Source organism: Rhipicephalus sanguineus, chromosome 4, assembly GCF_013339695.2.
Source record: "Rhipicephalus sanguineus isolate Rsan-2018 chromosome 4, BIME_Rsan_1.4, whole genome shotgun sequence".
Classification (NCBI taxonomy): Eukaryota; Metazoa; Arthropoda; class Arachnida; order Ixodida; family Ixodidae; genus Rhipicephalus; species Rhipicephalus sanguineus.
In genome coordinates, this window is record NC_051179.1 from 27908211 (window position 1) to 27922697 (window position 14487).

The following is a 14487-nucleotide window of genomic DNA, read 5'->3' on the forward strand; positions in this document are numbered from 1 at the left end:
GTTTAACGTTGTTGCATCAGTAAATCTACAAAAAAAGCACCCCTGTGATACCGGTTCTTGTTGCTGTGTAGACTGCTTTCATACTGCATCATACAGGATGCACTCCGATGAGTCTCAATCTGGTGTGTGGGCATGAATTGTGTAGGTATACTGTCCCTGTACAGTGCTCATAGATTGAAAGGCGAATACTGAAGGCTAGGTAATTCACATACTTTTGTTTCCGCTGCCTTCATTTTATGTCATATCGATGCAAGTTTGACTCGTAACACGTACATCAGAGCCAGTGTTACCTTTGACAGCCCAATCTGTTGCAACATGACGCAGTTATCTCAAGCAGTTGCGCATACCAGTTGTTGTGCTAAAAGTTTTGATGTTGTGTTTCAATCCATATGCACATTAAGTCTGAGACACAAATGTTCAGTCATGGGCATATAAAACGTGAACAAGAAATCACAGAGTAGAGTTAAGTTTTGCATGCGATACGTTGAGAACAGTATCTTGGACCGCCAATTATGTGGTTGCCAAGGGTAGTTTAGGCCTCAAAATAAACGTGCCAGCCAAAATCGCGCTGAAATAAGTGTATTGGCATCGTAAACACGAACGAAAGAATGTCTTTTAGTTAACCCTAACTTGTTCTTATTTCAATTCTCCATGACAGTACTTACGTTGCACTACTTTCACACTGATTTTAACGTAATTCATTGCATTTAGAAGCTAAACGTTGTGTAGTGGTTGTCAGGAACAGATTTATAATTTAAACCCAGCTTTTAACTTAGGGCTTAAAATTTCAATGCAGTTAGCGTAACTTTAAATCACTGCAACTAAAACACATATCATTCCAATCTTGTGAATTGCATCTTGTAAAGCAAGCAAATATTTAGTTCTCATACAAATCTGAAATGTGCTTCAGGAAAAGAAAGTTTTCAGTAGTTTTTTTCATGCTTTTAGAATACAGATTTTGATAAGTCGGTGTGAATTATTTACATGTTGTCACTACATACTCCAGTACTCGTCGTGCACTTCTAGAACTCGACAGTTACACTCCAAAGTAGCCTACAAGGTACATTAAGTACAGGCTAACACATTTATTGCATAAACTAATGAAGCACTTCCTTTTTATGCAAATGAAGTGCATCGTGCGTTGTTCTCATTTGTTTGCGACCACTACTTAAAGATTGTCGTCGGCAGTTTCACTGCAGCTTTGCTTGAACTGATTGAGCTTGCTGAAATGTCATCAGTCTAGTGTGCCATGGAACTTGCGTGAATTCTTGTAAGAAGTATACATAGTTGTTGCTGTGCAGGTGTGCAGATTTCACAAGACTTGCCAAATTTTTTCCGCTAAGCTGTTCACAGGACTGCCACAACCGCTTTCAATGTGGCGATCGCGTGCTGCAGCATGCTCTATACCAAGTGACAATCAACGAATAGCAAGCAACACAACTTGCATAGGAGTCTTGAATTCTTACTTTGAAACATAATTATCGATTATTGCAAATTGAAAGCTACCTTGCACATACCCTGCTTGAGCAGATCACAATACATCTATAAGCCAATGAACGGGTCTAGTTGGTGAATGTTCATGGCTAAAGAGTGCTTAGTATAACACTGACAGAAGGTATGAAGAATGACGATAAAAGGACAATTTGGACGTACATCCACTTGTTATTTACAAGAAATTACAAGAACAACAACAGCGTTTTACAACAAAAACAATTTTACAAGTGGATATACATCTACTTGTAACGTTCGGTAATGCTGTTGTGGTTATGTTGTTGTAATGCTCAGTAAAATAATGTGCTTTATCATTCTTCATTCCTTCCATCAGTGTTATACTAAGCACTATTGAACCATGAAGACCACAATATCATTGTGCAACTTCCTATCTTTGTTGAGGACCGGCTAGCAATTTGTGTGGACACAACGATGGAAGCTGATGGCATGATAGAGCAACGCAGCTGGCATGGGAGTTTTAATTGGGAGGAAACTCACAAGAATGTGCAGGGTAATTCAGCTCTAAGAACACCCACCAAGTAAGACCCGTAGCACTTCCTACGAAAAGTTCAAGAACTTATTGTACACTTCTGTTTGTTGTCGATGTATCAGTTGCTCAGAGTAGTGTACATCTGCAAATGGTCTTTGTACAAATATGGGAAAAGAGGCTTGATCTATGTGTCCGAAACTGCATTTCCTGTGAACGTGTAAATGTGACGTTCTTTCTTTACCATTTTGCATATGCCTCTCGCGTTCAAGAGTGTTCTGCCAGATGGAACATTTCTTTGAGCACAGGATCGAACAATATTCGGCTGTAGAAGGAAAATCTGGTGTTCCTTTTGATTTTTGACCTGTCAAAATGGAGGGAAACGCATCTGTGTAGTATTGTTGGGCAGAGGTACTCCTGCCTTTTGAACTTATTAGATTGATATTACTGTTCAATAAATTTATGCAATGAACATTCTTTACGGTTGATTAGCACTCTGTAAACTTATCCCAGTCTGAGCTGAAATTTTTTAATATGTTGCCTTTGATATGAGAAAATAAAAGAATTGGAAATATGGCCCACTGAAGTGCATTTCTATCTGATGTGACTGGCACACTTTCAAGAATCTTTCCTACCTTGAAACATGGTTTTCTACGAGCAATGAAGATGCAAAAATGATGTAACCATATCAAAGCGCGAATCGTAGAACCTAGTACATTGGCAAATGAAAAAGTGGTAGTGCTTAATAGGTGCTGAAGATAATAAACAAGAAAAGGCCTTGCAATTGAGGTTTAGGATTTTTCTAGCCTAAAGGTTCGTGTTCGTGTGTGTGGCATTGAGACTAAGAAATTTGTGTTTTGGTAACAACATAGCCTGTGGTTAGAGCAGTCATTGCCTAACAGGGTTCAAAACGCTTTACTGCATACATTCAAGTTTTTGAAGCATGGAATGCATGCAAGTTTATTTGCAGCATTATCCATTTTTCATGATAAAAGAAGGTAGGCATGCAACCATGGACACAGAGAAGAGATCAAGACAACACAAATACGGGTTGTCATGTACTCTTGTCTGTGTTTTCACGCCAACCTTCTTTATCATGAATCTACCTAGCTAAACTTTGTCATTCCAACCCGAATGCCATTGCACTGTCCTTCATAACAAACTGGTTGGTTTGGGAAATTATGCCTTGTATTAATTCAGTTGATGCTTCAGCCAATTTTATGTGATTGTAATGCTTCTAATGCAAGCCCACATCTTTGCCTATTCAGTCATGTATTGCCGCTGTAAAGTGGCAACTCCATCTGAGTGGTTAGAGAATTTATGTGTAGGTTAGACTTATACACCACAGTTGCCCATCTTTACTTGCAGTGTATGTTCATTAAAAATTTCTTTTTTCAGGAGACATTCCGTGACATGACAATAATGCCTTATGCAGCACAAAAAAAGATTTGGTTATCAACCCTTTTAATGAGAACAAGTTTTTTCCAAGGCCACAGGAAAGAACACGGACGACAACTTAAACGTGCATGCAAGTGGGTTCCTGCACACTGCAAGTTATATTAATGCACAATGCTTATGACACAATAAGCTCTCTGAACATTCCAAAATCACCAGGTGACACGAAGAATTCTGTTGTACTAATATACCTCTTGTATAACAACATGCCAAGCACTGGCAGTCTAGGTTCTTAGGCACTGTATGGAAACGGCAGTAAACATTCAACATAAAGATAACAAACATTGTGTTGACTTAAAAAAACTGCATGTATCAACAATACACAGCGTGCAGAGAGCAAACAAAAATAAAGTAATTTGCACATTTCATTGCTATCTTGAGACAGAATCATAATTATGCATGTGCCCTCTGCAGAATAAGCAGTTTTTCAATTTGGTGCGATGCATGTTTAGTGTTCTGTGTCTAGTGCTGTTTCTGCATAATCTTGAACAAGTCTTGTGCGCTGACTGGCCATGTAGCTAGGGCATTCTTTCTCAGAATATTCCCTCTACTACAGTGTAGCAGAGTAACATGGGGGCGGGAAAAAAAAAGAAAATAAAAAGAGATAAAGTAGTGAGGAAATATGTTTGCAACCCCACACTGCAATAGTATAACAAGCGATACAAATACACAAGGAATTTGATGCAGAGGATGCTCCCATGTATATGTATGTACGTGTTTTCTACAGCGTACAGTCGCAACAACACAAGGCGCCATTGTGATTTCATGAAGTTATTTTCATTTCATTGAACAGCCCCTTTTGAGACATGGTAATTCAACTACCCAGCTGCTAAGAACAGTGTCAGAAATAAACATTCCCACACAAATGAGCACGTTATGGAAATATGCCACATCTTATACAGCCATTTCAAATGGAACCTCAGATGTGCCCAAGTTATGGGAGAGCAATTTATGCACAAAGCACCGTGATTTAGAAACATGACCACATCAGATACTGGCACCTTCAAACGAAGTTTTATGCGGCAATGCCTAACTCGCCATGAAGAAACAAACATTCACCCACGAACTAGCCCAACATGAAATCATCTATATTGTCCCATCTTTTATAAAAAAAATCTCGAACATTACAATCAACACATTATCAAAAAGGAACAGACAAATACGAAATGAAATCAAATATATAAAGCCACCACATACTTTCCACAGTATTTCAGAAAAAAAAAAAAGGTCCACACAAACGACAGCTGTACTTCAGTGCATCACAGTCGCATTCTGTCCACAACCCTTTCAAGCCAAGCCACTTCAGCACACAAAGCACCATCCTCTGGTACAGTGTATTCAAACAATTTCATCCGGCATGCCTAACTTGTCACTAAGAAAACCTTTCATACACGAAGTGACTCAATATGAAACCATCTGTGTACTGTCCCACATATTTAAAAAAACAAAAAAAACTCGACATTACAATGCAGACATCAGCAGAAAGGGACATACACATACAAAATTAAGTCAAATATAAAAGCACCCCCCACACACTGTCCATAGAGAAAAAAATCACCAAGGCAGTCCTCTCCAACCCTTTCAAGCCAAATTCAGCACACAAAGCACCATCCTCTGAACTGCTTTGATATGGTACCAGTACCTCCAAACAAAATATTATACAGCATGATTAACTTGTGTTTGTACACCAAGTGACCCAATATGAAACTATCCGTAGCTGCATAAGAAAAAAAAGCATTACAATCAACACATCAACAGAATGGAACATTCACATATAAAATGAAGTCAAACATAAAACCACTACACTCTGACCAAGTGTTCTAAGAGAAAAAAAAAACAACCACGAAAAACAAGAAAAAAAAAGAGGTGTCCACACGAATGCACACAATCACATTCTGTCCTGTCAACAAATGCAAATGCATTCTGACTGCATCACAGTCACATTCTGTTTAACCCTTTCAAGCCAAACCTGTTCAGCACACACAGCACCATCCTCTGGACAGCCTTGATGAGCCAGATTCGCGCGAACACCGTGGCATTCAGGTGGGGCTCTGGATGAACGAGAACCCTGACCTTGCTGTAGTAGGCACTGAACTCTGTGCAGAGTGCCTCCAGGGCTCTGAAGAGGGTGTGCGCATTCACTTCCACTTTCACACTGCCAGGCAGTGTCTGGGGCATGGGCTCTCGAAGCACCTGCCAGCAAAGCAACAGCCTGTGCCACAGCAGCCACTCGGGCTCTTCGCAGAGCAGGTCAAAGTCGACGTCTTCCAGCAGGCACAGTGCTGGGTATGTGCCTGGAAGTCGAGAATAAACAATGCAGTTAAAACCAGGAAGAAAGTGCTGCTAAATGACAAAACAGACACATCGCACACAGCTTTTCTCAGAATTCATTCATCACTTAAAGGCTTATTAAGGAAGTTCTTGCTGGAAGTCTGGTGTTTATTTTGAGCCTCTGCCAGAACAAGACCTCTTTCCAGGACGGTCCACATTGCCAAACTCATGAAATACCTACTCGGCACATCCAGCGCAGCGCGACAGGTTTTACCTCAGAAAATGTTTCTGTTATATTGAGGCAAATATAAACGCTTCTGGCACACCTGTTTAAATCTAGAAGAATGCTTCACGTTACAAAAACACCGTGGCACCATTTTGAGTGAAGTGCAGTTTTCATTATCATAGGCTAATTGGACAACCAATTCTGCCAATTCGCTGTGCGACGGTGAACTCGCTTTCATACACTACATTTCTACAACAAAGAGTGGATTAACCAAACTTGCTCTCTCTCTCTGCTTAAATGTTGTGTGCCAAAGATTGTCACTTTGTTCAAGATGCGCATCACTCTCGCATCTTTCCTTTCTAGGCACTGATGTGCTGATTTGGTTCGGTAACGCTCCCAATTCTTGTGCACAAATTTTTTACATTGAGCTGGAAAGTATTACTCGCATTCAAGAGCCGGGCAGGCACCATTTCCGAGCACTAAAGTATGAAATGACGGAATGAGCCTATGGGTGCCACACGTCATTGTTTTATTTTGAACTTAACAAATCTTCAACTAGATTGATGGTGTTTAACACCAGTCATGCTGCAGCGTTCTGCTTGCAAATTAATTTTGACAACCTAGCTTTCTTTTAATTATGTATGCAGGCTTACATGCACCAGTGCAAATTATTGGAAGCAGCCACACAGGAGGTGTTGATAGGGGGTGGTCCACAAAGGCTTCCAATAAATAATTTGACTGTACGTGCAATTACAGTTAGCAACTTTCAATGTTGGGTTCACATTATACAGGTAACATGCAAATGCACTCAAGCATTTCTAAAAGAAAATTGTCAATTGTGCAGCATTTTTTTAACACTGCATATACTTTGCCACTGTCCTAAAAGCAGCGACATGGCAGGCAAAAGGAGCCTCAGAAAGCCACGTCTGACCTCCATACAGAATGAAGTATTACCTGCTTTTACAGACGATTCATACTTGTCTAGTATCGCAGCAATCCTAGCCAAGGTGTACTGAGAGAAGTAGTGGCCCTTTTCTGCATGACTCAAGCGCTCGCACAATTTCAACTTGACATTCTGCTTGCTTGAGAGGAACTCGTAAGTGACTTCAGTCTCCACAAGCACGTTGATTGCTGCCTGTAAGTTGTTGCCAGTCAGTGCAGACTCGTTTTCGAAACTGCAGCCTCCGCCAGAGGCCGACGGGTCTGCTTGAGGACGCTGAAAGGCTCCCATCACAAAAGTCCTCCTCTGCTCCAAGTAATCGTCGAAGGAACAATCGCCGAGTTCAAAAGTCCCTTCATGAATCAAATAAAGCACCGTTGGCTGAAGCTTGTTTAGCTGATCCCCGGGAAGCATCGCTGTGCACAAGAGTCCAGCCTGTTGTACAACAAAACTTTTACAGGCTGGAATGACTACAAGTACAGTGATAGAATTGGTGTCACTGTGATTTCTGAGGATGTGCGCAAGCTGGCGTGCAATCACAAACGCAGGGCTTTCAATGCTCACTTTGCCAAGATGTACGTCGTGGCCCGAAACATCAATGCCTTCGCTGGCGACGTAGCTCTTAAGATTAAATGTTTCTCCCTCTTCAAAAAATTTCATGTAATCAGTAACTACGTCGTTTCCGTGTGTTCCGGATGCAAAGCCTTGGTCGCATGTGATTATATTGTGAAAAGCATGCCGCTGTAGTGAACGCAATGGCTTGGTGGTGTAGATGTTAACACCCACATTCCTGTCACCATAACATCTCGAGGCATAGGCCGCCAATATTTCGGTCCGTATGCCCGTGAACGATTCGTCGAGGTGAGGGACAAATATGAGCACACTGTTTTCGCCGCTGACTCGTTCCTGCTGCTGACCGCTCATCCCTTGAGGGCCAAGTATAAAACTGAACAACGATCTGTAAGCTGCGGCGCGGTTCAGAGAAACATCGAGATACTGTGGTGATAGGATCTGGCAACTGCTGAGAGGTATAGTCCAGGACGCACTAGCAGACAAGAGTTCGTGCACGAGACGCTCCAAGTGTGGCTGCAGACTTGCGTGGCTCGGTCTTCCGACGAAAACCCGATAGTCCGCCGAATGCTTACGCCTTCTCCTGGAAGTGTAGCCCACAGCTTCGATCGTAGGAATGTCCGTCACGTGCACTCGACTGCAGAAGTCCTCTAGGAACAAAGCAAATGTTCGAGAAAGTTCCATGGCGAAACACTTACACTCACTGCTTCTGCGGACGAGGTTTTGGAGGATAGTTTTTTCTGACGGCGTCGTTGAACCCTTCCCTATTCCGCGCAATTTCAATAGCGTAGAACTGGACCCTCGGGACGAGCGTCGTGTTTTCCTCCGCGTAGTCCCGCTCGCTGTCCAGTCGAACAAGAGTGGCGAAGTTGAAGTCCTCCACGACGTTCTCGAACTTCATGCAGAACTCCCTCCACTCCTTCTTGGACTCTTCGCTTTTTATTTCCGACTCCACAAGACGCTTGACATCCAAGTTCGGGAAGCGCTCCCTGAATGCCTTATAGATGTCTTCGTCGTGTGGTGTCAATTTCAGGATTTTGGGATCGACGGCACTGATTAGGTTAAAATATACCTCCATGTGTTCCACAGCTTTGATCGCCCACAAGGACTCGACCGTGGGATCATTGCCGAACTCGGAGGCAGGCCTTGTGAGCAACTGCGCGGCTCCAAGCGCCGCTACAGGATCCACGCCGTCCGCGATCTTCGCCATCGCTCAATTTCACGATCGAAGTGGAACAGGTGCAGCTCTTCACTGGAAGCACCTGTAACAGCACCTGTTAATACGGCGCTGAGCCGGCTCGCAAGAACTTCTACTGGCAGTGAACAATCCACATGAACAGCACGTGCGCCTACCTCGCACTTCACAGCCTCGCAAGAAAAGAAAGACAAAAAGACAACAAAAAAAACGAGAAACAGACTTCTTGGATTGGCTAGAAACTACAAAGCTGTTGATGGTAAGATATAAACGTAAAACGCTGTTTGCGAAAGATATTGCAGTATAAATGCGTAATGCTGCTCAGTTATAAAAAGGCGGTGTTCAAATTTGCATACCGACGACCGTTTTCTCTTAGTAATAGTAACAAATCTCAAAGGCCATGCTTCTGAGTAATGCAAGTCTCAATCAAAATACGTCATAGTCTTCATGTCGAACTCTGAAAGCTATCATCATCATTTTTCTGTCAGGTGTGTCAAGTCAAGCCAAGTTAACGGCTGTAAGTCAAAACGACAAGCGAGCGTTTCGCGCGAAGGCATTTCTTTCGCTTTAGTAAGCATTTTTATTGAACTGAATTGTTCCAGCGGTGTTAAATCGAGAATATGACGATGTCAGCAGTCAACCCTTCAAGCTTGCTGCCCTTGGGTACTGTTGGTTTTTTGTAAATAGTTCTTTCGCGGCGCAACTCTCGTGAGCGCGTGACAAACTTTTTGAGATGTTACTCCGTTTACTGTCAAACTTTTGCAGAGCTGATTGACAAGTGCATCGGTTCCAAGATCCACATAATCATGAAAAGTGACAAAGAAATCGTGGGAACGCTACTCGGCTTTGACGACTTCGTCAGTATCCTTTGAGAGAAAACGTAACATGTGACGTCGTTGTTCATTGCTCGTGTAAAACTCCATGCCAGACTGTCGAGGTTTGCCCTTTACTGCACCAACCTGCTACAGATATGGTGCTCGAGGATGTTACGGAATAGTAAGTGAATATATCTATAATACGGCGCTTTCGATACTCATACCGGGTGGGTTCCGGATGTAACGAAGTCTCAATGTGTTTCTTTATAGCGAGAGCACCCCCGAAGGCAGGAGGATTACAAAACTCGACCAAATCCTCCTTAATGGCAACAACATTACGATGGTGAGTAGCACTGCTAATGTTTCATTGTGTTTAAAATGAAATCGAGAGTTTGACGGAAGCCCGTCTGGTCGGGACGAAACATGATGCATGAACATGAAACATGATGAAGCCTTGTTCATAATGAAGCCATTGTGTTTGCATCATCATTGTGTTTGCAGCTACCAATCACTTGAAATACTTTGTTGTGACTGCAATTTTTGTTTTGTTCTGTCTCCTAGATGGTTCCTGGAGGGGACATGCCAGACTCATGAACGAGACAGCGTCTGCACTTTCGCTTCACGGTTTGCGTAAAGAAGTCAACCTTTCACTCATTCCAGCAATGTACATAAGAAGTTATTAAACATGTCATCCCCTTGGTTCCAGCAAAGCAGTATAGTCTTCTCCGGTAGTGTGCGCACATCTCTGCAGCACTGTATTGAGAATTAGTCATCCACTGAAATCAGTCAAGGCGCTTCTGGTGTGCTGTTGCCATGTAGTGCTCCTCAAGAAAGAAAGCTGCACGACCTAAGCTGCTTCACTAAAATTTAGTGCACATAAGTAGCTCTGTTGGTCTGCTTTTCTTTGTTTATCTACATAAAGCATGCTGGGTGGTCTGCACATGTAAGGCATCTTGCTGACTGATGACCTCTAGTATGCAGAATTTTAACACTGACTACATAGCTTTCTTACCAGCTTCATGTACAGCTGTGCCTCTGAACAGCTGCACCACAAAACATACATGGGCTGCATTTTCTAGTCTTAGACACAGACAGGCTTAGACACATTTTGCATGCCGCCATTATTGTTGGGATCCACATGTCTGTGCTCGGCGTCATAGAAATGAAAAATGAAATGTAATGTTACAAAATATAAAACCAGTATTTTAAAAATTCAATTTATCGAAGAGGCATCATTCTTAGAAGTTTGCCCCCCCCCCCCCCCCACAAAGTCAAATATTTACAGGGCATCATGTATAGGGGCATTTGAATATGCTTCAAGGACTATCATTTTTGAAAGCCCACAGTCACAATATCAAACTTAAAAGTGCCCTTCATCAGGTCCCACTGAAAATTTTTGATTACGTGTGAAGAGGAGCTGTATAGGAAGACTTTTACCGAAAGAACTTTTCGACAAGTACAAGTTAAATCGTGCTGTTGTCTCCAGAGGGTGAGCTTCACTGCCAAAGCTCACAATCTCTACTTCTGGTTTGGCCAGTGTCAGGGAGTAGCATGCACCCTTATGTTCTCCCATCTGCTGGAGGCAAGCAATTGCAGTGTTCACGTGACGAGCCCCACCTCCTCTTTTTTTGTTCTTTTCTTGCTTTATGGTGCTTTCCTGTGGTGGCATTGCTTGCTCCATGTTGCTGGCAGTGTATATTGAAGCATCGCACCAAATTATGATTCGTTATGTGGTGCAGTTCTTTTATGCACACAAGCTTTTAAAATAATTTTGATACACTGAAAAAAGGAGCTGTTGGATTCCTGTATTAAAAAGTTGGGGCAATTTGAAAAAAAAGCTAATTCATGTCCTGTGATCAGCGACATTCAGCACGCGTGTAATATAGGCCATAACCAAGTCGGAGGCCCCTCAATGCTGGGAAGTGGAGTTTTTTTCATTATGTTTACAGTGGTTTGAGTCTGAAGAATGAGCAGTTGACAGGACTGCAAGTATAGGCCTTTTAGTGCAATCTGAAACGTTGCCATTATTGGCCCAGTTCTGATTTACTGATTCATAGGATTGTACATCTCAAAGCAATGTGGGAGCTATGCGGTGCTGTAGTAGAGGTCCTAATTACTTGCTAGGTAATGCATCTCATTACTAGGCATATAATTGCATTCAAACCCTACTAAATTGCCACAGGGAGTCGACCCTGTGACCTGCGTAACACTAGCTGGAATGAGTGCTGGTTAAGCGACATACGTGTTTAAAAATAAAGGGAACACTGCGGAATTTGGCAATCCAACCCTTTACAAATAAGAGGCTTATTATGGTCGAGTCTTCTTATTCCAAGTAATTGTGCAAGAGTCCAGCAACAAAAGATCAACTAGCCAGAAGAGTGTTTAATAAAGAAACATAAAACTAGAATCTTGTAGCCCATGTGAACACATAAGTACAGCTGGCAGGAGAGGATCATTTGTGTGCGGTGGCTGCTGGTGTTGCATCCTTCTGTTTTGCCTGGAAAAAAAAAGCTTGTATGAGAAAGGTGACTCTTGCTTTGTATACCAGGCACCAGTTGCAAAAACTCGCTCATGCAATAGTAAACAATCTAAATTTTTAGCATATTTTAGAAATCTGTTTTGTAGGTGGTGCATGGTGCCATAATGCGACTAAACACCTGCCATAGGGTGAACATGAGTTGTGAAAGGAAATTATAAAAAGACAAGTCTCCACAACTCTTATGCAAATTGCAATGAATAATAAAATTAACTTTCAGGGCCCACTTTATTCACATTCTAGTATTGATCACAACTTAAATGACAGCTTCATTGCTTATGTAAGGAATCCCTCATTACAGCTGTATTGGTTGAATTTGAGTTTGGCCAGAATCAGAAACACGTGGCTGTTGACGAAGGTAGTGTTTGTGTAGTTGTGTGATCCTTCAAGAATTTTACTGTGCTACAAGTGTAAACAGTACTCAAACAAGAAAAAAAAAATTGCTGCAGGAACTCCCTAATAGGCGACTGTCATACAGTGTGCAAAATATTGTAACTGAATCACTTAAATGACACATGGCAACAATCATTAGGCAAAATTAGACGTCATTTAGTGAACACCAGGTGACATGAGTCATCATTTCGCCAACGCCAGCTGACGTTAGGCATTATTTAGCCAACGCTAACTAGTATGTTATGGTTACTTGTAGCGGCAACTGCGTTTGGCAATGCTTCCATGCTGTGACACACCCATAGCTTTCTTGGAGACCTGGCTAATGAATGCTTACACATTAAAGAAACTAAACCTACCAAACCACGCCGACATAGCAGGGCTTCATTAAAAATAAAAGAAAGAAATTGAAGTTTTGCCTTCACTTTCTCTTTATGTAACCAATCTCTGACGGTAAAATGAATGAAAACAGTACTTTTAAACAGCATTTACCTGTATAAATTGACTTACTGCTTCGTTTTGGTGTACATTTAGCATTTAGTCTAGCAACAAGGTCGAGTACCAGTGAAAGAAAATATCTCGGGGAGATATGGCGACCACATGGAAAAAATATTCCCTTTCAATGTTCTTGGATGTGCTGGCTGAAGATTAACCGTCACCCACAACTTTGGAGAATTTTTCTTTTCTGCAGTTAGTCTAAGCATGCAGGAAGTGAGCTAAGCTACAGAAAGTGGGACCAAACCCAGTCCCACTTTCTGTAGGCCCGAGCATGAATGAGCCAGTTGTATGGTGTATTGATAGCTTCAGTCAAACCAGCCAGGTGCCGTGAGGCTAGTGTTTTGCTCTTTTCTTCGGCAAGTCTGAATAATCACGGTCAATTTAAGTTAAAAACGTTTCAAACCGTCAATATATAGTGATCTCGCCCTCGGCCTACCTTATCCAAATTAGTATGCAGTTGCAAATGATAAACCAAGAGTGCCAACCCAGTAAATACTGTCACGCGGGTTGTTAGGCTGAACTTGTTTAAAACATACAAACAGTAGTATCACACACAAAAAAATCTTATTTCTGCTAAATGGCAGGCGGGTGAAAAAACGCGTTGCGTTTTCCTTGCACAATGCCGCGGGAAAAGTGGTTAAAGCTGCGGTACGTTAAGCATGATCCCACCAAGGCTGACGAGTTTAACCATACGAACCTTTAGCGCGTAGGCGCGCAGCAATGTAGGCTCGTTGAACGTGTGCTGGCAGTTGTTGTAGCCCATCCCAAATCCGCTACCGATGCCGAATATGACAGGCCAGGCACGCCCTACGTGAACGAAAGTACGGTGTCAACATCACGCCATTCGAGCCCTCGTGTAGTAGGTACTCTTTGCAAGCTTACGTAGCGCTCTAAGCCAATGCTGCGCAGCGAACTACACCGTTCACACTTACTTTTGAACAGCAGTAGGGAAAATAGGGCCCCAACACCGAAGCCGGTACCTGAAAAAGTAGTGAAGGTTATAGGAACTTCATGTAGCTATTACTACGCCTGTTAAGGTAGAAACACGACAAACAATATAGGCAAATTCTATTCCAGTGTCTCGGTTTATAAGAACACAGTGATACAAGCCGTCCAATCGAGTTCCTCATAACCAACACTTCCTTCGGCAAGTAATATTGATGTATTGCAGCTAACGATATTGCCGGCGGTAAAAGCATTCGCAAACACGAACACCTGCGCGCCAAGTATGTTTCGAGGAAATGAATGCTGCAATTAATTACTGCTTCGTCGCTGCAGCAATAATTGACTCACCAACTTTAATTAACGTGTCGGCGACACATTTATCCCACTTTTCACCGAGAACGTCCTCCGACCTTGTCGCCATGTTTCTGCTGGAAGAAGGGTGATGTCACCGACGATCGCGTTGCCTGAGAAATCCGATGCTAAACCTGTTTTTTAAACATGGCAACCGTGACGTACTGTATTTCAAGTAAGCATAGCCTCTAAGATTTAAGTCTACGACTCAGAAATTAGAAAGAGGAAGTTTCACCAATAATTTTTTACGGCCTATAATTTAAGTTTATGTACTCACATGTACTAAATATTTGTTATTATCAGCTAAGAAGCTAAAC

At 42.2% G+C, this 14487-nt stretch overlaps 5 protein-coding genes across 5 annotated transcripts in view; 1 reads left to right on the forward strand and 4 right to left on the reverse strand.

Annotated features, from left to right (window-relative positions):
* LOC119389686 (sodium- and chloride-dependent GABA transporter ine-like) overlaps nt 1-14487 on the reverse strand; it is a 272940-nt gene that overhangs the window by 183869 nt on the left and 74584 nt on the right.
* LOC119389693 (DALR anticodon-binding domain-containing protein 3) lies at nt 3296-8124 on the reverse strand. The gene is made up of 2 exons (XM_037657054.2): nt 6885-8124; nt 3296-5727 (listed from the first exon to the last, which is right to left on the reverse strand). Exons 1-2 carry the CDS (start codon nt 8122-8124, stop codon nt 5372-5374), a joined length of 1596 nt encoding a protein of 531 aa, XP_037512982.1. The 3' UTR covers nt 3296-5371.
* Nucleotides 8141-8793, reverse strand: LOC119389694 (protein PBDC1). The gene has a single exon (XM_037657055.2). The coding sequence runs from the start codon at nt 8648-8650 to the stop codon at nt 8141-8143; it is 510 nt and encodes a 169-aa protein (XP_037512983.1). The 5' UTR covers nt 8651-8793.
* Nucleotides 9133-10160, forward strand: LOC119388714 (U6 snRNA-associated Sm-like protein LSm5). Its single transcript, XM_037656149.2, has 5 exons — nt 9133-9298; nt 9401-9496; nt 9604-9631; nt 9721-9793; nt 10012-10160. The coding sequence occupies exons 1-5, from the start codon at nt 9256-9258 to the stop codon at nt 10042-10044; spliced, it is 273 nt and encodes a 90-aa protein (XP_037512077.1). The 5' UTR covers nt 9133-9255; the 3' UTR covers nt 10045-10160.
* LOC119389695 (MICOS complex subunit Mic10) lies at nt 11813-14310 on the reverse strand. The gene is made up of 4 exons (XM_037657056.2): nt 14168-14310; nt 13807-13854; nt 13572-13681; nt 11813-11947 (listed from the first exon to the last, which is right to left on the reverse strand). Exons 1-4 carry the CDS (start codon nt 14238-14240, stop codon nt 11903-11905), a joined length of 276 nt encoding a protein of 91 aa, XP_037512984.1. The 5' UTR covers nt 14241-14310; the 3' UTR covers nt 11813-11902.

Bases quoted from the DNA above. Each gene is read 5' to 3' on its own strand.
- LOC119389693 (XM_037657054.2), bottom strand. From the start codon at position 8,124: ATGGAACTTTCTCGAACATTTGCTTTGTTCCTAGAGGACTTCTGCAGT. The intron at 5,728-6,884 runs GTAATACTTCAT...CTCGACTTCCAG, and splicing joins TGAATCGTCTGTAAAAGCAG to GCACATACCCAGCACTGTGC.
- LOC119389694 (XM_037657055.2), bottom strand. From the start codon at position 8,650: ATGGCGAAGATCGCGGACGGCGTGGATCCTGTAGCGGCGCTTGGAGCC.
- LOC119388714 (XM_037656149.2), top strand. From the start codon at position 9,256: ATGACGATGTCAGCAGTCAACCCTTCAAGCTTGCTGCCCTTGG. The intron at 9,299-9,400 runs GTACTGTTGGTT...AAACTTTTGCAG, and splicing joins TTCAAGCTTGCTGCCCTTGG to AGCTGATTGACAAGTGCATC. The intron at 9,794-10,011 runs GTGAGTAGCACT...TCTGTCTCCTAG, and splicing joins ATGGCAACAACATTACGATG to ATGGTTCCTGGAGGGGACAT.
- LOC119389695 (XM_037657056.2), bottom strand. From the start codon at position 14,240: ATGGCGACAAGGTCGGAGGACGTTCTCGGTGAAAAGTGGGATAAATGT. The intron at 13,855-14,167 runs GTGAGTCAATTA...CTACTTTTTCAG, and splicing joins CGACACGTTAATTAAAGTTG to GTACCGGCTTCGGTGTTGGG. The intron at 11,948-13,571 runs GTTCGTATGGTT...TTTTTTTTCCAG, and splicing joins TGCGCGCCTACGCGCTAAAG to GCAAAACAGAAGGATGCAAC.